General features: G+C 40.5%; 1 protein-coding gene across 12 annotated transcripts in view; it reads right to left on the bottom strand.

Moving 5' to 3' along the window:
• The window catches only part of NTRK2 (neurotrophic receptor tyrosine kinase 2), a 358350-nt gene that overhangs the window by 156915 nt on the left and 179079 nt on the right, over positions 1-22356 (bottom strand). For 7 of the 12 annotated variants that reach the window (XM_055350885.2, XM_031014287.3, XM_031014290.3 and 4 more), the window contains 2 exons: positions 9401-9448; positions 3064-3252 (listed from right to left, as the gene is read on the bottom strand). In XM_055350885.2, coding sequence (XP_055206860.1) covers positions 3064-3252; positions 9401-9448 — 237 coding nt within the window. The remainder of the gene's footprint in view (positions 1-3063; positions 3253-9400; positions 9449-22356) is intronic. The other 5 variants (XM_055350887.2, XM_031014292.3, XM_055350888.2 and 2 more) reach the window with 1 other exon arrangement.

The following is a 22356-nucleotide window of genomic DNA, read 5'->3' as shown; positions in this document are numbered from 1 at the left end:
CTACAAAAAATAAAAACGAAAAATAAAAAAAAATTAGCCAGACATGACGGTGTGTACCTAGAGTCCTAGCTACTCAGGAGGCTATGTCAAGAGGATTACTTGAGCCCAGGAGTTCAAGGTTATAGTGAGCTATGATTGTGCCATTGCACTCCAGCCTGGGTGACAGAGTTTTATATATATATATACACACACACACACACACACAACACATATATGTATATGTACATGTATATGTATATGTACATGTATATGTATATGTACATATACCTATATGCACACATATAGGTATCTGTACATATACATATATATGTTTGTATATATACAGTACATGTATGTGTGTGTATATATATGTGTGTGTGTGTGTGTATATATATATATATATATAGTCAATGGGAATTATCTAATTGAAATCTAAGTTCTCAACATTTCATGGGCCTACAGCAACAGATTCATCTACATGTCAGGTCTATACGTTTTGAAATATTTTAATTTCTGCACGACTACAGTTAGAATGTTCAAAGAAAAGATTTTTTTGTCCAAAGTCTATTTCTGCTAAAATTGTTATCTAAATCTGTTTAAATTGGCTAATATATTGTTAAAAACATGTCTAATAAATGAACAACTATGTAGGCAAGTTTGATAGGAATAAAACCAATGAAAATGATTATGAGTCATCTTTCTTGTTACATATCTGCTAGAAATTAATATTTCAGTAATATAAAGCTACATCTGGTCAACATGTGGCTGACATCAAAGGTACACCATGTCCTGTGCTATGAAGAAATGGTTCAACAGATAAAGATCCTGCTCTCCAAGAGCTTACAATCTAACCTAAAAGAGACTGCAGAAACACGTGAGAGTGCTCATACTCACTACTTAACAAAAGGCCACGGATACACCGAAGATAAAGGAAAAAAAATTATGAGATAAAAAATGACATTTACAAAAGGGTGAAGGGAAGGAAAGAAGTAAATCGCTTCTTCATTCTCATTTATTTGAAAAAGGATTCATGGAAGATTTGTGATTTTAAGTGTTCTTAAAATCATGAAAGAGTATATGTGACTTGTTGCCTGGAAAAATGAAAATCTCATTTGATATATGGTGTGGAGTGACTGAGGACAATAAGCTGGGACACTGCAGTTGGGTGCAGGGCCTGGCAAGACTTTATACAGAAGGAGTGACCAAATGGAGGTTGGCCATTTGGGTAGAGGCCAGAAACTGACAGGAGGCACAGAATGACTGAGCCACACAATCAAGACTGCTCCAAAAGGAACCCAAACCTTTGCAAAAAACCTCCACAGACTCCAGATTAAGGAAATAACCTTTGAAATCTTTCTTTCTGGATTTCTAAGGGAAGAAAGCATTTCCAGACATGTAGCCCACTTTTGACTAGAGGATCTCATTTGTTATTTTGTTTGTTTGCTCTCTTGCTTGTTTGTTCGATTTCTCTTACTGGGCTTGTTGGGCTGATCGAGTCTATTTAATTATGCAGCTTTATCTTTCCTCCCTCCACAAAGGAAAGCAACTTTTTGAGGGTATGTTGATTTTATCAGCCTCAATTATACTACAGCCTCAGGCTAATTGAAATGTATCATAGGCCTGGTTCGGGTGGTGACTGAGGTGTCAATGTCAAAGTACTCTATTCCTAGGGAGAACAATCAAAATGATGACAGATGCTCCCATCACAGTATCCTGCTTAGTCTTACTCCTTATTTGACAGTTCTGTGTACAGGGCATTCCAAGGATCTTTGGAGGAGGCTCACCCCATCAAAGAAGGCACATTTTAAGCAATGCCTCTACTCACCTTGTTCACACCACAATGACAGTATTAAGATTAATAATACCTTAATTTCAACTAATACCTTTTATTTCAAGGAGCTCAATATTCTTCACGCATTATTCTATTTATCTTGTCATGTTACAGAGTCAACCAAAATCTCTGGTGGATTCCAGTCTCACACATTAAAAGCTCATAATACTGTTCTTCCTAACATTTAAACTCATATCCAACCTTAAACATGCCTTGGGATAAATTTGAGTGAATAGGATGAAGTTACAGATATTTCCTTATACATGCACAGATCTGATACTCATTGCTAAGGCCCTTCATTCCATGAAAGCTCTCAACAGAGAGTCAGCCCCCAAAGCCTAATCTTGCAGTAATCCTCTACCTTACCTCTATGACAAGGTAGGAGAATGGTATTTAAGACAGGATAGGAACATGCATGATACCCACTCCTTAGTGGCAGGGAATCTCTGGGATCTGGGACACCTGACATCATAGCCCTCACGGCCCCTTATTCACATATGAAGGAAGGCCTGGAAGCAATGCCATAAGCCTGTTTGTCCACTGTGGGTTTATTTTTTGTTGTCTTTAAGGCTGTGCTACACGTTTAATATTGGAGCAATGGTGCAGAAGATAGCACAAAAGGCCCTTAGAAAAATCTCAAGCTTGCTAACAGAGATTAACGGGTTAATTTGTTTTTGAAAAATGAAAGTCAGTGTACTTAATATGCAAATCATCTGCTGCCATGTCTCTTTACTATTGTGGCAACACAACAAGGCCTCATGCTGGGAACTCAGACTGAGCAAAGAATACAGGACTCCCCAAACTGATACCACCTGTGGGCAACACAGTGCCTTCCCAACTACCTAGAGTGCATATTTCAATTACTTTCAATGGGCTAAATTTAAATTACATTCATTGCTTGTCATCTATAACTGATATATGTGCATTCAAATGACACTTCTGGTTTCTGTCTCTCTCTTTTTCAAGATAAGCATGCCTTGATTCCAACTTCACATTGACAAATGGTTTTGGAAAATAGATCCCAAGAGAGTCAGTATCTGCCCACAGTTCCCTTCCCAGCAGGAGACACACCCGGAGAATTCCATAAGCAACAAACTAAAGGATCTATTCCTGGGCCAAAAGCTGCAAGAATCCTCAAACATTTCACTGCACCCTGTCCCCCGCCAGTCATCCCTATCAGGGGCTCTGATAAACACTCTGGTTGATACAGCTATGCAGCAAATGGGACAATAAGTATAAACAGCTGTACTTACATGTGTCTGGCTTGAGCTGACTGTTGGTGATGCCAAAGTACTGGGGATTTTCAATGACAGGGATCTTGGTCATTCCAATAATGACAGCATCTGGGCCACCTTCCGAAGAAGATGGAGTGTTACTCCCATTGGAGATGTGATGGAGTGGGCTGGCAGAGTCATCATCATTGCTGATAACGGAGGCTGGGCCTGGAGATGGAAAAATATATATATTCTCCTGTAATCAATGGCTTTATTGAGCTGTAATTCACATACATAAAATTTACCCATTTAAAGTATACAATTAAGTGGGTTTTAGTATATTCACAGAGTAGTACAATAATCACTATAATCTACTTGTAGGACATTTTCATCACCCAGTTAGCACTCACTCCCCATTCTCTCCACTTTCAGCCGTAGACATTCACAGATTTACACTCTATCTCTCTGGCATTTCATATGAATGGAACCATATAACATGTGGTCTTTTGTAAATGGCTTCCTTCACTTAACATCATGTTTTTAAGATTCATCCACATTGTAGTATGTATTAGTACTTCCTTTCTTTGTATTGCCTAATAATACTCCATTGTCTGGATATGTTGCATGTTATTTATCCATTCATCTGTTGGTGGACATTTGGGTTGTTCTGGCTTTTTGGCTATTATGAATAATGCTACTATGAACATTCATATACGAATTTTTATGTGGACACGTGTTTTAATTTCTCTTGGGTGGAATTACTGGGTCATATGGTAGCTCTATATTTAACATTTTGAGGAACTGCCAAACTGTTTTCCAAAGTGGCTGCACCATTTTATATTCCCACCAGCAGTGTATGAGAGCTCCAATTTCTTCACTTCCTTCTCCTGTAAGATAATACGTAGCTTTCCTCTCTGTTCTATGATTGTCTCTAGAACACTCTGTCATTGAAACTGTCAACATGAATCTGGGATTCCTATTTCACAGAGCCTTGAAAGTTGTTCTGGGAATTTCAGGATCTGGGTTTCCTTTCTCTACCCTTTGGACAAGTCACTTACTTTCTTTGGACCTCTACATCGACTTATATGCAAAATAATATTTGCTTATTTTATGACACTAGAATGAGATAACAGGAAAATGTATTATAAATTTAAATATGCTTCATGAGTGTGTATTAATACTAGGTATTACTAAATGAACTTTAACTGGTAGACCAGATATACATTTGACTGTCCTATGACTACATTCCTCTTTCTTCATATTCTGTGAGTATCTGCACCACTTTTGTCTACAAAATACTTTTATAACAATAATGGATCAATCCCATGGCAAAGTTACCTGCTTTGTCTTTAGCTGTAATACTATTTATAGTCATAACTTGGTGTCTTTATACTAAATTAATAATCATAGCATTTTTTGTACAAGACAACTTTTCTAGCCCAAAGTCTCAGAATGTATATGCTCACACATACAGTCTACTGTATCTTGTCTAAACAATTTACCCATCAGCCACTAAACTCATACTGTTTGCAACCAAAATTAGATGCACAAAGATAAAGGTCTACGTGAAAGCTTCAAACCAACGAAGACAGCAGTGGCTCATGACAGGCACTGTCTACGTGGGAGGTGCACAAGATATGTATTACACAGGCAGGGTCCCATGGAAGCAGACCACTGACCCGACTACTGGCATAAGCCCAGAGAAAGAATAAAGAGAAAAGACAATAGGGACTGAAAAGGCAGAATCAAATGCCCAGCCAAGGCAAATGCCATGCCAGGGAAATGTCTGAATTGCTACTTCCTACGCAAGGAAATGTACTTTCTTCCAACCCCCTCTACTAAATGCATGTTTCAGCACTTCCATCCTTTACCTTTTCCCTCACACTTAACTATTTTAGTGAGAAGCACAGCAATTCTGAAAACAAAAGCTGTTTTGTCATCCAGTCTTGAATCCCCTATGAAATATAATAATATCTCATCCCCCAACCTCCAAGATCCATTTTTCCCCCTTATATGGAGATTATCACAGTTTGTAGTGATAACAGTTGGACATTCCCCAGCTAAGCAGTGTCTTAAACAAACTATGCAGGAGACAGCCAACTGTTATTATAGGTAATTTTTGAAGCATTCTCTCAAGGGGATGTGCACTGAAGCTGCCTTTAATGATGCACTCCGGCTCAATTCTGCAAACAAGTCCTCACACAGCCAATTTAGAAGCCACAGAACACTCAAAAGCAAAGGCAAACCCATCAGTTGTGTTCGTCTTGTGCCTAGCTCACCTGCATTAGGATACAGCAGAAATCCTGCCAAGAATAACTACAAAGACAAGTTCTTTACAATACTCCTAATCATCCCTGTTCTGCTACTTGCTCCCTGACAGGCCTAGATCATCCAGCTTCTGGCCATCAATTAAAAATGAAGATGTGTTGGCCGGGCGTGGTGGCTCACATCTGTAATCCCAGCACTTTGGGAGGCCGAGGCAGGCAGATCACGAGGTTAGGAGTTCGAGACCAGCCTGGCCGCCATGGTGAAACCCTGTCTCAACTAGAAGTCCAAAAATTAGCCAGGTGTGGTGGCGTGCACCTGTAATCCCAAATACTCGGGGGGCTGAAACAGGAGAATCACTTGAACCTGGGAGGCAGAAGTTGTGGTGAGCTGAGATCGCACGACTGCACTCCAGCCTGGGTGACAGAGTGAGACTCAGTTTCAAAAAAAAAAAAAAGAAAATTAAGATGTGTTATGCTAAGGTTTCCGCATCTTGTCAACAAAACCCTCTCACCACTGACTCCCTTCCTTGGTTCCCGGCATGGCTGTTCCCTCCTGCAAGATTACCAAAACATGCTACTGCCTGTGCTCCCTGAAGGACTGCAGTCAAGGCTGCATGTTTCTCAGTAGATTGCAGGCACCACCTTTACCCCCAGAAATGCAGGAGTTTCTTTTTCTTAAAATTTCTTTTTTTTATTTCAATAGTTGTTTGGGAAACAGGTGATGTTTGGTTACATGAATAAGTTCTTTAGTGGTTTCTGAGATTTTGGTGCACTCATCCCCCAAGCAGCAAGCACCGTACCCAATGTGTAGCCTTTTATCCCTCACCCCCCACCCGCCCTTTCCCCACAGTCCCGGAAGTCCATGGTATCATTCTTATGCCTTTGTACAGGAGTTTCGTTTTAAAACACTCCACGTGCTGTCAGAAATCCAGCAATATTTCCTTCTGGAGCCCCTGCAACCATTAGAAATGCATTGACCCCAGTTGCTTTCTTCTCTGAGTCTCCTCTGGCCCAGGACGCTCTGAAGTTCATGAACATCAGAGCAGCATTCAATCATTTTTGAGGAGGCTGATACCTAGAAGACAACTTGAGATTCCCAAATTCAGACTTTGAATCTTCTGCCAAGTACACAGCGAAGCCCTTACTTAAAGAGTCCAACCAAGTGATTTGCTCTCTGCTTCTCCTTCCTCACTAAGGGATACCCTTTCCTCTCCTAAACCTTTCCAACTAAACCCCCCAACTCCAATGTAACAGATTGCAAGGGAATGAGCTCTTGTTTGGGGAGCGAGGGGAAGATTAAGCGTAGAAGCAGTAAAAAGCACCACAGGTAATTTTTCAAAAGCCTTTTCACTTTGCCAGGAAAATCACTGTTGACAAATGTGAGTAACACATAAACCTCAACAATTCATCAAGGGGGATATTAATTCAAGTGCTGTTTTCTTCATTATTGATGTTCCAAAACCTAGAAGATTGATACGGCTGGCAAGGTTGCAGGGTTTAAGCCCATTTTTCTGTGAACATTTTGATATAATGGAATGCAAAGCACAGCAAAGTTGGGAAGGCAGAAGAAGCTCTCAGCGGGACAATGAATGTCTACATAATTTGACAGCAGCCTGTCTGTGCATATCACAGGATGTGTCTTTGTATGTCTATGCATGTGTTTGAGCAGGCACCATGAAAAAGACAGAAGAATAAAGGGGCACATCACCGTGTGTTAAACGAAATTCATATGAGGACTTGAAAAAATGTATTATAATATTCATATAAAGTTTTAAATGGTGAGGTACGTGCACACTTGGCTGATTTAGGGTAAATAGTTCTAATTACTCAGCGGAAAAACATGAGTTAAGTCTGGAAACATTTTTAGCCCATTTTTATTTTAATATGTCTGCTTGGTCACATATCCTGTACTATGACTTTACAGACATTTCTAAGCCTAATGTAGACTTAATTTCCTGTGATGAGAACCACGAAGGTCATCTGGGGGAGTTTTCTTCTCTCAATACCAACAGTGCCTTCAAGGTGAGGGGAAGGGTTAGTACTCTTGAGCAGCTGTACTAAGCAAGCCTTTTTATATTCTGGATTCTGGTGCTTTGACATCTGGGGCCCTGCTAATCCTGGAGGAATGGCCCCTCCCACCCCTGATGAGTCAGTTCCTACAGATGGTAAATACCCTGCCTGGGAGCATGCCTTTCAAATGCAAACCAACCAATCCAGAGACAACACCCCCAACCACCTTCCAGATGTGAGGCTCACACTCTAGGCCACTATCCACCTGCCCTCCCCACCCCAGGGCCAAGTACTTGACAACTCTAGATAGCTCCTGTACCCTAGAGCCTGTTGAAGTTACTCAGACTAGCCAGTCCTAAACCTGTTTACCCTCCCTCCCCAGTTCCTTACCTGGAAACACACTAAAAGCTCCTGCCCAAGTTCTCCCTTCCCTCCTCTGCCTTTTAATGGATCCCAGCACTTCCCCACGTGGCTCTGCATTCCGTGGTGTGCCCCTTTCTTTTGGGAACCACGAGTGACACACTATCTTCTCAATGGCAATCATCTCCTAAACTGTTGGTCTCACCAAACTTGAAAAATAATGAAACCTATGTTTTATAAGAGCAGCACCTCTGCTGGACTGCAGCCGGAAGAATAATTCTGAAGAGCTCTCTGCTGTGGCCTAAAACAGTAAAACCACATTTTTGCAGCTTTCCGGGAACAAGCACCCTTCTGCAGTGCAAATTGGCTTGAAAAAATATTTAAGTGGTTGCAATCACTTGCTATTTAGCAGAAGCAAGACCCTGTCTTATAGGACTGTTATGGGAGAGTTTATTACCACCTTCCCCAAAAACACACGGGATACACCTACGCACGCATACACATCAAACCCGTAAAACAGAACACCTTTAAGACTGCCCGGGCAGGATCATCCCTCTGATATCTTGGCAAAGTGACTATGATCAGCTGTGTCTGAAATTTGCCCCTAGGGAGCTGCCTAGAAGCCCTGACTACTTGAGCTTGATGTTCTAACTTTGCCAAGTCTCCACTTCCCCTTTGCTGGTTAAGAACTTTAACCTTGGAATCCACGGAGCTAGCGAGAGTCAAGGTGACATTTCCCCCTCCAGGCACCATCTGGCCAGGCTGCCTCAGCCGGCTGGTCATTTTTGGATCACTGGACAGACAGTGATAGAGACTGCCCAACAAGACAAGGTCTGATGTCAGGTTGGAAAGTGACAGGAAACAGCCCCTTATATGGCCAGGATGAACAAGCATAGGGTGGATGGTTTGGAATTGAGCAGCCTCCTGACATTGGTACATTTCCCCTACTTTGCCATTTTACCTATGGCCAACCTTGCTACCAAAAGAAATACTAACCAACAGATGCCCAAGATGGTCGGATCTTGGAAACCCACATGAAAGATGTAAGAATGCCGTCTTTTCATGCCTTCTAAGCAATTCCTGTTCATTGTCTCTGTACCCATAGAAAATTCTGAACAAATTAGAGGTCCCAAGAGATCACACCTGATTTCAATTCTAATGAGGAGCTACATCATCTGCATTCACTTGGTAAGCTACAAACTGCTTTTCAATTGTCAGCACATAGTCTGAATGCAGGGAATAGAATGCAATCAAGCAGAAATCACAGCGTCTGGACGTTAGAATCTGTTTTGAAAGAGGAATGGTCATAAATGGAAACTGATTTACCAATTCAGAACTCTATTACATCTTGGCCAATGGAAGAAAGTTAAGACCTAAACTTGTCCAGCTTGACTATTCAGTCAGCTATTCCCTGTATATGTAGCTGAAATGTAGTTGTATTTATTTCCTTAACCTTCTTAAAAATGCATCACAAACTAGAACTGGAACGACAGTTAACACTTCCCCCACAGGATAAAAACAAGTCAAATCTAAAAATGTAAAACCATGTACTAAACTCAATTAACAACAGTAATGCCTTTTCTGGAAAAATTCTAGACCTACTTCTTCAACAAATCAAAAACCAGGAACACAGAAAATGAATCAAAGACCGTGGAATGTAAAGAGGGTCTAAGCATTTTCATCCGAATAAAAACATAGACTCATTACTTATCCAAAGAAGGAGTGAGTTAACTACTTACCAACACCTTGTCTTGATTTTACTTTCCCAAATCCAAACCATGAGAAATCTGAAAACCACAACAAAACATAAAATAAACTTCGAAAGAGAAGTAGAAACCGGAGGTGGTCAACACTGTCCTTGGTCAAATAATGCAACAAACTCCCCCCGACAAAAAATAAATAAATAAATAAATAAATAAATAAACCACTTGGGATGAAAGCTTCCTATCAAACACCTGGAAACTAACCCTTGGATTTTTGTGTAGAGATTTATTTCCTATTCAGAGAACATGGAGGCTCCAATCAGATAAGAGAGAGCAGCCTGTCTATGAGAAAAATAGCCACAACCCAGGGTTAAGGGCTCTGAGCTGTTTTCTTTCTTTCTCACTTTCTTTCTTCCCCCTTAGTGGAGAGATCATTGCCTTGTATTGAATCATCTGACAGGGAAGCTGCAGGGGTGAAGACACACACAATGCATTTGACAAATGCACTACGGTTCTGAACCGCAGCAATGTGGGAAAATAATAAGAGAAAACAGATCTTTTTTGAAGCTGAGACAGACGGTAAAAAAAGCAACACAAAATCCCGTGGGAGAGCAGACACTTGGGCTAGATAGAGATTCAGGAGGGAGGGAAAAAAAGATCTTAATTCTACATGGATTCTCGCTCCTGACTTGCTGTGTGACACTGGGCTGTGTACAGCTGTTCTGTGCCTCTTAGAACACAAGGTCCAGTAGGCACATGTAAGAAAAGACCTGCCAAACGTCTGGAGAGCCTCCCGTGAATAAAGCCACAGTGAAATGTCTGCTTCCTTCCTGAGCCCAGCTCTTTCCTCCTAGGTAATTTCCGCTGTATTCAAAGTGAATTCCGCACAGTGGGGAAATACCTGAATATGAGAAGGATAAAGGGAATGGACCCCAAATCAGTAACTGTGTTTCCCTCCTCTGTCATAATTTTTACAGACATTTTGGATAATTAGCTAGCTAAACTGAAGAGGAATCAATTTAAATGAACAATGTACAGAAAAGCACTTTGCACACTCAAGATGACTTAGGAGGTTGTTGTCATGATGATTGTTCAAGGGTAAAGGTGGGCTTTCCCTCCCTCGTATCCTACAACTTCAGCCCCCCAACTTCTAATCCGAATTTTACTTCTGATCTATATTTTCCTCTGAAAGCTTCCTTCTAGGTTTTAGAAGATGAGATGAAGGCCTGGCCTTGAGCCAAAGCCAAATAAAGATTCCTTTGCACAGAAGACAGTGAACTTCAGTCATTGGAGCTGTTAGTCTAGGGAGGCAGAGTCCTGCCTATGGATTTCTTAGTTACAACTAACCCCATTTAAAACAAAGTGTATTTTCCCACTGGTCATCTTTTGTTTTCTTAAATTTGTTTGATTTAAACACTTTTAATTAAACCATAGATTGAATTTTTTAAGCCTGTTTTTTTCACTTAAGATGTTTTTCAATGTTACATTCCCATTTTAGAGAACTCACCGAAGGGCAATGTCATCATGGTCCCTCACTGAGTGCACATTTCAGATTATTTTTGATCACTAACTATAATAAACACAACTGCAATGAACATCTTTACACATCTTAAGTGCTCCCCTTCTCTTGCTAAAAATAATTCCCTTAGATAAATTCTAGAAATTGAATTACTCATTCAAAAGGAATGAATATTGTGAAGGTTCTCAATACAGGTTATCAAATTGCTACAACACTATGCCAGGTCTCACTTTCACCAACAGTATTTGAGAGGGTAGAAGTGTGTTTTTGAGCTCTACCCAATGGGAAAACTAAAGACGCACAGTTTCCCCTTACAGGAATTGCTGAATTCCCCACCATTGGTGTGGCTCCACCTAACTGGGAAGAGACCTCACAAATATTCCCCTCTCATCGTATGCCCCATGAAACCATTCACACCCCACTTCTCCCAAGCTGGAGTTTTGCACAGGTACAATGAGAATTGCAGATACAAAGAAAATAAGAATTCCTCTCACTTGTGAAGTCATTATAGTTCACTGAGTGCCTCCACCTACCCACTGGGCACTTCTTCCTTGGTCCTCAGCCAACCTTTGTTTACATGAGAAATTATCCTATGCTTATTGACGAGGAACTGAGATACAGGGAGGCTGATATACTTAGCAAATCTTTCAGCTCTTGGTCACTGAGCCAGGATTCATATCTTCTGATGTCAAATCATAGTGGGTTTTTTTTCATTTCTTTTTTTGTTGCATTTCCCATGCTCCAAAATCACCAAAATTAACCGAATTTTAAAACGGTATAATTAAGATTCAATTTTAAGTATAGAAAAACACTAAGTAGTTATTCATTCTCATTTATTTATTTATCAGGCAGAACAGTCTTCAAAGAGAAATGAGCTGCAAAGCGGCCCTTGAGAAGCTCTCGGTGGAGGATGAGCCTTCCAAGAAGTCAGTCCAGGGTGTGTGAGCACAGAAAAGAAGCCTCTATTCCAACGGAGGGTTGGGAGGGGGCTCAAGAGAGAGGGCTCAGAGGATTTCTAGAAAATAGATTAGAATTAGCCAAGAATGGGAAAGAGCAGAGGAAGAAACACTGACTGCACTCAGAATACAGCTCTGGCTAAGGTGAGAAGTGCTGAATGTGTCCAGAGGCTGATGCAGCTGAAAGGGGGGTTGGGGGAGGGAACTGAGAAGTACAAGTAAGGGCCAAGTCAAGAGTTTGGACATTATAGTGAAAATTGCACAGTTAGGCAAAAAAACAACAAATGATCAAACAAACAAAAAAAACACTCAGGCCAGGAAGTAACATTGTAAAGATTAGTTTCAGAGAAATCATTTTGGCCGCAGGGTGAAATCAGGATTATGGGAGGAAAAAAATGAAGGCAAGAGATTGGTTAAGGAGGTTTTTAGAGAAATCAAGGCATGAGAGAATTGTGGCCTGAACTGGGTATTGGGGAAGGGGAAGGTGAAAGAAAGGAGATGACTGCAGGCATATTTAGGGACAGTAGCAGAACTTGGTGATTGATTGCAAATTGAGGGGAGTGTGGAGAGAAAACAATGAAGGTTTCAGATTTGGACAACTAAGTATGTGGTTATGCTGCCCACAGAGTCCCTAAGGAACTTAGAAGGAAAACAGATTTAGGAGTCAAACCAAGAACATGGGTTTTAGCCACAAATTTCAAAGAAGGTGCCTATGTGAAGAAAATGGAAGGCAACACCCTCAGTTGGCAGGATGGTCTGAAGCTCAAGACAGGTTTCGTATCAAAATTCTAGAGCCCATAGATCAATCTGAGAATGGAAACTGGACTCTCTACCTAGGATTCGTTTCTCATTTGGGCCTATACAATGCCCTGTCTTATAGGCACAAATGAAGGAGCACCCAGCTGAGGCCAATTTTTGACAAAATTATTCTTAAATTGATGAACTATGTCTAAGTTCTGTTTAAAATTAACTCAGTCATTATGTAGGAGAGAATACAATCTTCTTGATCATACCGCACACTTCCTCAAACACTTAACAGACCAGATATAGAAAGGTCAGGTTGGCACCTCTTCCCTAGAAGCTGTTATTCATTCAACAGCTCTTTCTTGATGGATTTAAGCAGTCGTCTTAAAACTTTAACACTAAATTTCACAAGCAAAATTTTCCCACAAGGCCAAAAAGAAACAATTTCTCAATTTCCTGTGATGTTTCATCCATGGGGAGTAGAGTCCTGCCAAACCTTCTTTTATTTTCTGTTTAATAAGAGACACTTTATTCACTGCAAAATAAAGGGCTCCTTCAAAAGTAAATGTAGCTGTACTGAGCTTAAAGAATCCCCTCCTTTTGGAATGTAGACCAAGAAAGACTCTAAATTATGAAATTAACCAATTAAATCCATCTCATGTTGAAGAAAGCTCAACATTTTCCCTGGCCGGAGAGAAGGAATGTAGGAAAAAATAGCATGTAAACACATTAACAACTCTAAGACGGAATTCAAATTAAATAAAATAAATGGCAAAAAAAAAAAATACTGTTTTTCAAATTTCTCTTAAAGGAAAGAGCTAAAACATAGGGGGTTGAAAAGGAAGATTTATGATGTAAATGAGAGAATCAGAGGAAGGAGCTGGGAACAGGCAACGTGGAAGAAACCTGACCTTCCCTGTAGGTACTGAATTGCGCAAACATTAAACATGAGGCTTAGAAAGGTTCTGATCTCAAGAGAGAACAGCTTCTGGATACTTTTAAGTTTCAGAAAAATCATTTTAGTATGTTAAGAGAAAATCAGCTTTCCTCTCTTTTAACGCTGAAGAAATTAAAATTTGCCATGTTCTCAAATGTAATTTCTTTATGCTTTAAGGTAAGACTCACCACCCTCCACCCCCAAGAAAAATGACTTTACCATTGTCATGGAATATGGAATCAAACGGTAAAATATGATTTACTAATAAAAATGGACTTCACCTCCAACTTCTTAGGCCCACACCCACTCCCTAAAGTACATTTGAAAGAGGAGTCTCCGGGCTGCTTTGCTTCAGGGAGAGAATGGACCAGAGTTGAGTCCAGAGTAGACAGGCCAAGTGCTTGCCTGAGTAGCCAATGAACTGTCACATCTGAGATCTAGAATGACTGCTCATTGGAGTGAGAAAAAATGAATGCAAAAGTTCGCCTTGTTGACAGTATCATCATCTCCCTTTCCTACTGGCACATAATCGGGGTGAGTAATAGTTTGCTTCAAATTAATTCCAGTCCCTCCGGGCACAGAACAGTGTAGTTTGGGGCCAAGTTTCCACTTCAATTTGATCTTAATCTTTTACTTAAGGACATATCCTTAATAAAAGAAAGCCCCATCTCCACAGTCTAGGAAGAGAGCTTGCTTTGAGTTAAACTGGTTCTGGAAATCATGACACAAAGGGTATTGTATCCTCCTGACCAACTTTCACTTGGCTCCATCCCTTGTCCTTCGTCAAACTTACAATGTGAGGTATTTCCACTGGTCTCTAAAAATGTAACATTGAGCAACTCCTATGTGACAAATATAAAGAAAAATGTGTGTATTTGGCTGAACCTCCTAACCGTTCTCTGAAATTCGTATTTCCCTTTTTCCCCACCCTGCTGGGCTAATAGCTACACGATATTTCCCAGCTTCCCTTGTGGTTAGTTGTGGCCAGATGGCTAAATTCTAGTCAATGAAGGGGAGCAGAGCAATGGGTCCCACTTCCAGGCCTTGCCTATTAAGACTTCCTAAGACTTCCTCTGTGTACTCCCTTCTACCTGGCCAGAATTAAGATAACACCTAGGGCAAGCTTGGAAGTTATGGCTTGAAGATAGCACAGGGCAATTTCAAGGAACAACGAATTCTCCTGGTACTGTTATGTGGGCGTAGACAGAGTAGAATGCATCTCAGAGTCTTTCTACCAGAGGGCCAATGATGCTGAGCTATCTTTCCTTCAATTCTCATCCATAAACAAAAATATGTGTTTGAACTGTGATCCACTTTGGCACTTACTTACCATTATAGAGAGCCTATCCCTACTAACAGATGTAGACAAAAAAAAAAAAAATAAACAAACAAACAAAAAACATATGCTTGAGGTTTTATTAACTGACTCCATGACTTCCCAACCTGTCAGCACAAATTTAAAATTGTGTGTCGGTGCACATTTGCATTTTCCTGGAGAGGAGATCCACAGATTTCATCAGATTTTCAAAGAGTTCTCACCCCCAAATGGTAAGAACCACTTCAATACATATAAATACCCACAGAGACGAAGACAAAAACGTTTATGTCCTCTGTGTTTGCATTCTATTTACTTCTGTTCTCTATCAACAGTTGAGTCTGGAAACTGAAAAGCATCCATCATCTCTCACCTAGATTTCTTCAGTAGCCTTCTAACTTAGCTCACTGCTTCATTCTTGCCTCCCCCAATCTGTTTCCCATGAGCTACCAGAGTAACCATTTTCAAGTATAAATCAGATTATTGCATTCACCTGCTTAACATCCTCCAACGGTTTCTCGTTGCATTTAGTATAAACTTCTGATCCTTACTACAGAGTCTCTCATGACAAGGCCAACCTACTTGGTCTTCCCCCTGCCTCATTCCCCATGAAACAGCCCAGTGTTCTCTTTCCTATTCCTGCTCACTTTGCATTTTTTCATGCCTCTTCCCAGAATCTTCTTCTCAGGCTCTTTTTTTTTTTTTTTTTTTTTTGAGACGGAGTCTCGCTCTGTTGCCCAGGCTGGAGTGCAGTGGTGCAATCTCAGCCCACTGTAATTTCCGCCTCCTGGGTTTAAGCAATTCTCCTGCCTCAGCCTCTAGAGTAGCTGGGATTACACGCACATGCCACCATGCCCGGCTAATTTTTGTATTTTTAGTAGAGATGGGGTTTCACCATGTTGGCCAGGCTGGTCTTGAACTCCTGACCTCAAGTGATCCACCAGCCTCGGCCTCTTAAAGTGCCGGGATTACAGGCATGAGCCACCGCACCCAGCCCTCAGGCTCTTTTTTTATAACTACTTCTTGTTTTTCAGGTTTCAGGTCAAATATCACACTATCAGAGGGACCCCAACTTCACACTTCAATCAGAATTTCTCTGAACCCCTTTCCACTCTCTATCATCTCATTCTTTTCAGTAGGTACCCATATGTGACCTTTTTTATTGATTTGTTGTTTATTATCTGCATCCTTTTCTAGAATTTGAGCCTCAAGTAGCCAGCGACTTAGACCAGCTCCCCTAGAAACAGACCCTGACTAAGGATTCAAGCAAAAGTAGTTTACTAAGAAGAGATCCCAGGAAGCACAAAAGGAGTAGTCAAGAAGTGAAACAAAATGAGGTAGGGAGTCTGTAATGGATACATTATCCAGTGGGTTACACTGTGGACAACTGGAGTTCAAATGCCTGGGGAACTTGGAGTGATGGAGTAGAATGAACCTTAGAGTTATCCCATCCCAAAGGTGAGGAAGCTGGGTCATTTACCCTCCAACTCCCACCTGTCATTGACTGAAGGCTTCCAGCTAAGAGAAGTTCCTTTTTTTGTTTGTTTCTTTTTTTTTCTTTTTTCTTTTCTTTTTTTTTTTTGAGACAGAGTCTCGCTCTGTTGCACAGGCTGGAGTGCAGTGGTGCGATCTCAGCTCACTGCAACCTCTGCCTCCAGCAATTCTCCTGCCTCAGCCTCCCCAGTAGCTAGGACTACAGGCGTGTGCCACCACACCTGGCTAATTTTTGTATTTTTAGTAGAGACGGAGTTTTACCGTGTTAGCCACAATGGTCTTGATCTCCTGACCTCATGATCCACCCACCTTGGCCTCCCAAAGTGCTGGAATTATAGGCATGAGCCACCGCCCCCAGCCCAGAGAAGGTCCTTATGCAGAGTCATGAGTGGTTGCAGCAAGACTCTGCAGTCAAGTGCTGGGGTGGTGAGAGCTGAGAGGACACGGGCAGGGGGTGACGCCAACAGCATTTGCTACAGGGATCTTGTCTGTGTAATTCACCACTATCTCCAATGCTTTGCATAAACACTCAATAAACACTTGTGGAATGGATGAGAACAACAATTTTGAAAAAGCGTAACAATATTAAATATAGCAAAGGTAATGAAAATGCCAATATGCAAATTATACATACAACATAAAAACCATTATGTATTTTGCAAATATATTTGCTACTCTCCTGATTTGTGGCTCTCCAATGGAACATGACTGAAGACAGTATTTAAAGCTGAGCAATTCTTAGAACCCAGCACTCCAGGCAGTAGTGTGGAATAAAGAGCTGGACTAGAATGTCAGAAGATGTGGGCCCTCTCTAGACACTGCCAGAAGTGAACGGCATGACCTTGAGTGAGCCACTTCCCCCTTCATGGACTCTGTTTCCTACTCCATAAAAGAAAATTTGAGAAATGGCATCTGAGGCCTATTCAAGTTCTCAAAGTCTATAGGACTAAACATTAGGCATATATGACTGAGAAGATTGACACATGGCCTTATATAGCTTTCCTGAGCCTGGGTATTTTGGGAATGTGAGATCATGTGCAATATAAGGAAAAGCACTCAGTCAACCGGCCTAGATTTTCTCCTGCTAAATAATACTCAGAGGCTTTGGGGCCACTATATCCTCATCTTAAGAGAAAAGGCCAGTGCTCTGCAAAAGCAATTAAAAAAAAAAAAACAACAGTATTTATTGAATGCTTGCTATATGCCAGGAAACTTACTAGAGGTCAGATATTGCTTTAATTTGAAAATTAATCAGCTTCTATTGCAGTGTTTTAAAAATAAAAGCCTTACATCCCATAAAGTTCAGAAGCCTCAAGTGGGAATAGATGAAATTAGACTTGCCTGGAACATAGCAAGCTGTCTTGATCACATATTTCAAACATTTAGTTTTGAGAAGAAACTTGCCAACTATTTCTCTCTTTTGTTTTGTACATGTGGACTATTTCAAAGGCAGTTTAGTGAGTCTATATTTTATTCATTCCTAATTAAACTACATACAACACTGAGTTTTTTAAATCTCTTGTAGATTCCAGAAAGATTTTTTCTTTAACAGAGGTGGTCACAATCTTCACTGGGTAGGTGAAAAATGGAACCTGCAACTCCTAATAATTAGTTTCCATGATTGGAACTTTGAGAAAGGCAGGGGCAACCTCTGCTTAATAATAAGAGTTGACAGACGTGAGAAAGTCATATCAAAGATTTGCCTTTCTACAGTACCACCCCAGTGAGAGCTCAAAATGCTTTATAAACATTTTCTCAGCTGTCAAAGCTCCCTGCAGGGAAGGCAGGTGATGTCTGGTTGCACACACACACAATTTCCCTGTTAACACTGTCTTAATGTTGGATGAGTGACTCCCTGAGACATGTCCCAAATTCCCTTCTCTCTGCAAAGCCATGCTGGTTAGCACTCAGGGCAAGTCTTTGCGGAGGAAACTGGCTGATTCTCAGGGAATCATCTTAGAAGCGATGTTAGTGGCCCTGCAGGAGACTAACAAGTCCACAGAGTCTGGCAAACACTTGATGTCAAATTCCCAGGAGCTTTTGTTTCCAAGGAAAACCTAAACAATGACTCACGTCTTGGCTGACTTGCCCAGACCTGTCCATTATGCCCAGTCACCAAGTGAGCCCAGCGTGAAGGAAGGCTGTGCTCTCCATTCTTTCTTGCATAAGCTTTGTTAACACATTAAATGTGTTTAGAAACGCCTTTGCAATTTCTGCTACGTATTTATAGTTATATTCATATTTATACTTACATTATTTATATTCACATATATAAAACATGCAAATCCTTTTTTCAGTCCTTCTAGACCAACATTTGTTGTAGCTCATGCAAAGCACCACACAGGAAACTTTTTGCCATTGTATTATGGAATTTTGAAGGGAGGAAGAAAATGGTAAGGTTTTTAGCTCCATTCTCATTACAGGATATTTTCCATTTTAAGTGGTACCTGAATTCTTCCCACCAATCTGGGAACCATGGTGACCTGTTTCATGTCACCTTTCAGCACCTTTGTCTTTCTTTTTAGTGACCCATTGTCTCCCCTCCCATCCCATAACCACATTCGAATCCAGCCAAAGTCAGGAAATGTGTGAGGCCAACACAATAGCCAAAATGTTTATTTAATTGTATTACTGTGTACTCTTCTGTTAGGAAGTTCCCATAATGGAATAGAACATAACAGGATTATATACACTTATAAAGCTGGGTGCTGAATAAAAATAATTGGATAAAATGACCATAAATAGGACAAAATGAAAACCCATTATTTAAAATGCAATGCTGGTCAAACAAATTAACTATGGGCCATCATGCACACTGTCAGTGGAAGAAAACTAAACCCATCAGATGAGACTGCATTTCTTTCCTTGATGTTTTCCCACTAAATGCCCAATGTGCTCTTTAGGGTCCACTGATTTTCTGGAAACCAATCAAAATTGATTGCCTAGGTCAGTGGTTCTCAAACGGGGGCGATTTTTGCCTCCCAGGGGAAATTTGGCCAGGAGGATATTTTGGGGCTGTCACAATGGTGGGGTGGGTGGAGAGTGTGTGCTAGGAGCATCTAACAGGCAGAGGTCAGGGACAATGCATAGGACAGTCTCCACAACAATGAATTCAAGGCCCCAAATGTCAACAGTACTGAGACTGCGAAACCCTGACCTAGGTATTGACCAACAAGGGTAGAATTTATGCTAAAACCTTTTATTCCTGCTAAAAAGAAATCCTAGCCTGCCTATGCTCATGGTCACTACAGCAGTTTAGTCTTCTCCCACATTATTTTAATGTTCTCATCCCTAGTGACCTGGCTGCCAGCCCCTTTCTCTCCCAGTTCATCTTAGAAAAAGCTCTGATAGCGTCATTTCTTTCTACTGCTCCCAACACCAAAAGGGCATTTCTGCCTCAGAACAGAGGGGTAATGCAGTACAAAGGAACAGAAACTGAGTTTGCACTACCTTGGGTGTTGAGTCTTGGATTCGTTATTTCCTGACATAACCTCCATAATTACTTAGTCTGTCTCTGAGTTCCTCTCTATTGGATGGGGCAATAATTACTGTCCTGACCACCTGATCGGACCGTCTTGAGGCCATGTGAGCTTTGGTGAACATAATGGTTTATGTAAATATAGGGGTAAGGGAATAATAAGGTCCAAACTCTTCAATAACATTCAAAATCTTTACCTGGCCCCATGACCTGGCTCCAGCTTTATCACCTTAATTTCACCTTAAGATTCCAGTTAAACTATTAGTTTGCATACCTTTAATAAAGATGCCTTCAATTTTCCTATTAATTCATTCGAAAACTATTCATTGATCACCTGATGGATGCAAGACAGTGTGATAAATGCTGGGGATGTAATGAGAGTAGAATAAGATAATCACATTCTCTGCCTATAGGCAGCTTTCAGATTTGGTGTCTTTGCGTTTGATGTTTTGTTTTTGTTTTTTTGTTTTTTTTTTTTCCCCACCAGACATGTAACCCCCATGCTTTGTCTTTGACCATTAAACTCATTTATTCAACAAAATTCACATTAAAAGTTACTCTTATCATGAAGCATGTATTTATTCCCCAAATCAGAAATACCTCCATTGACATTTGGGCTTTTTGTCTCTTATGATAAACACCACGTTCTGCACTGCATTCATTATTTATGTAATTTTATTTCTCCTATTAGATTTTAAGCACTCTGTGTGGGAAAAAGAAAAGTGTCTTATTCAACTCCGTACGCTCTTCCGCAAGCTTCATAAGATACAACAGCATCAAGCAGGGCACTTCCCACATGGTAGGTACTCAATAGCTGTCTCAATTTCTAATTGAAAGGTTTTATAAATAGGACATAAAATGCCCACAAAATAGTAGAGACTGAATTGTAAAGCTCAAAGATAGACAACCGTAGGAACATTCATTAGTCGTGTCTCCTATTCTCTGTATTTCCAAGGCACCCTGTTCTTTCTCTGTCATAGTTCCATCCCACTCTGAATTTTTAGCTATCTACTTACTTGTAACCTCCTCCTAAACTGTAAGTTCTTTAAAAGCAATACATATTTCTGTCTTGTCTCCCCACTGTATTTCTAGCATTGAGTACAGTGCCTGGTTCATTGTAGATACTAAAGAGCTGAATGAATAAATGAATAAATCTTGGATGGATTGCAACTTTTCACCATTGCATTCTTCAATTGAGAACCAAATTTGGTATAGCACGGATCCATGATTACGTTAGATGTTGCTCTTCTTGCCTCTCCTTCCTTGCCCAGAAGATAATTGGACTCCCCCACCCACCGATCCATGGTGCTTGCTTTTGCCAATGAAAAAGTAAGCAGAAATGACCCAGCACTTCTAGGCAGAAAATTGAATAGTCAGTCCTGGGGTTTTCGCTTCCTCTTCATCCTGCCACAGTGAACTATGAAGCCTGGTGTTTAGAAGGCAGCATCATGAGGTTCTGGGTTCCTGAGAGACTAAAATGAATAGAGTCCCCCCTGCCAAATTGTGCTGTATGTGCAGCAGGAGGAGAAATCATCTTTTCTGTTTTAAGGGTTATCTTTTTCTGTAATAGTGAAGTTCCAAGTGAATCTTATTGCAAAGCAGCCTCATCTATAAAAATATAGGCCTTTTATCTTATAAAAAGACTCCAATATGTATGCCTAAGAAAGTACATATGTAGTCTCTAAAGCATATGTAGGTGTGTATGTCAATATGTAATATATAAATGTTTACAATAAAGGGAAGCAAGAAGTTTCTAAAAAGTCACTCTAACTCATATTGACAAGCCATCTCCTTAGAAGGCCACACCTTTATTCCAAAGATGATGTCTCATATTTTTGCCATATTTTCAAAGCTCCCCTTGGGGAATTATCTTTGAATTAATGTACTAGAGTTTACCAATTATGCAAATCTTTATTATTGGAAAGAAAATTTGATTTTTTTCGTGCTCAAAGATCATTTGGCGCCGGGTATGTTGGAATACATGAGTGATTAAGCTGGGCCACATCACCATAATTCAAAACGTCAGAGGGTCTGATTCTATAGTCTCAGACTTCAGGCTTTCTTGTGGATCTCATAAGTTTTCATTAAAGGCACTACTGAAAGATGAGTTCCATAAAGGTCTCTTGCCTGATGATTGTCAAATTTTTTCATAGTTCTAGAATCATAACTAAATGTCAGTCTCCAGGAATCTTCTTGGTCCCTAAATTCATAGTTGGTAAATAGAAACAACATGATTGGGTACATAACTAGGTGATCTTCACAGTGTACATTTGAAGCTACCTGGGTACATTTATTCTCAGACTCCATAGAAACAACTACAACTGGACTCCTAGTGGATAAAATCACACCTAAACCAGGATTAATCAGAGATGCACAGCTGCGGATTATCATTTTTGTTTGTATTGGGGACTAAATTGTGTGCACATAGAATTCATATGTTGAAATCTTCAGTGTGACTATATTTGGAGATAGGGCCTTTAAGGAAGTAATTAAGGTAAATGAGGTCACAAGCGTAGGTCCCTAATCCAGTAGGGCTGAGGTCCTTATAA

This window comes from Gorilla gorilla, chromosome 13 (assembly GCF_029281585.2).
Source record: "Gorilla gorilla gorilla isolate KB3781 chromosome 13, NHGRI_mGorGor1-v2.1_pri, whole genome shotgun sequence".
Lineage (NCBI taxonomy): Eukaryota > Metazoa > Chordata > Mammalia > Primates > Hominidae > Gorilla > Gorilla gorilla.
This window is presented reverse-complemented; position numbering and strand designations above follow the sequence as displayed.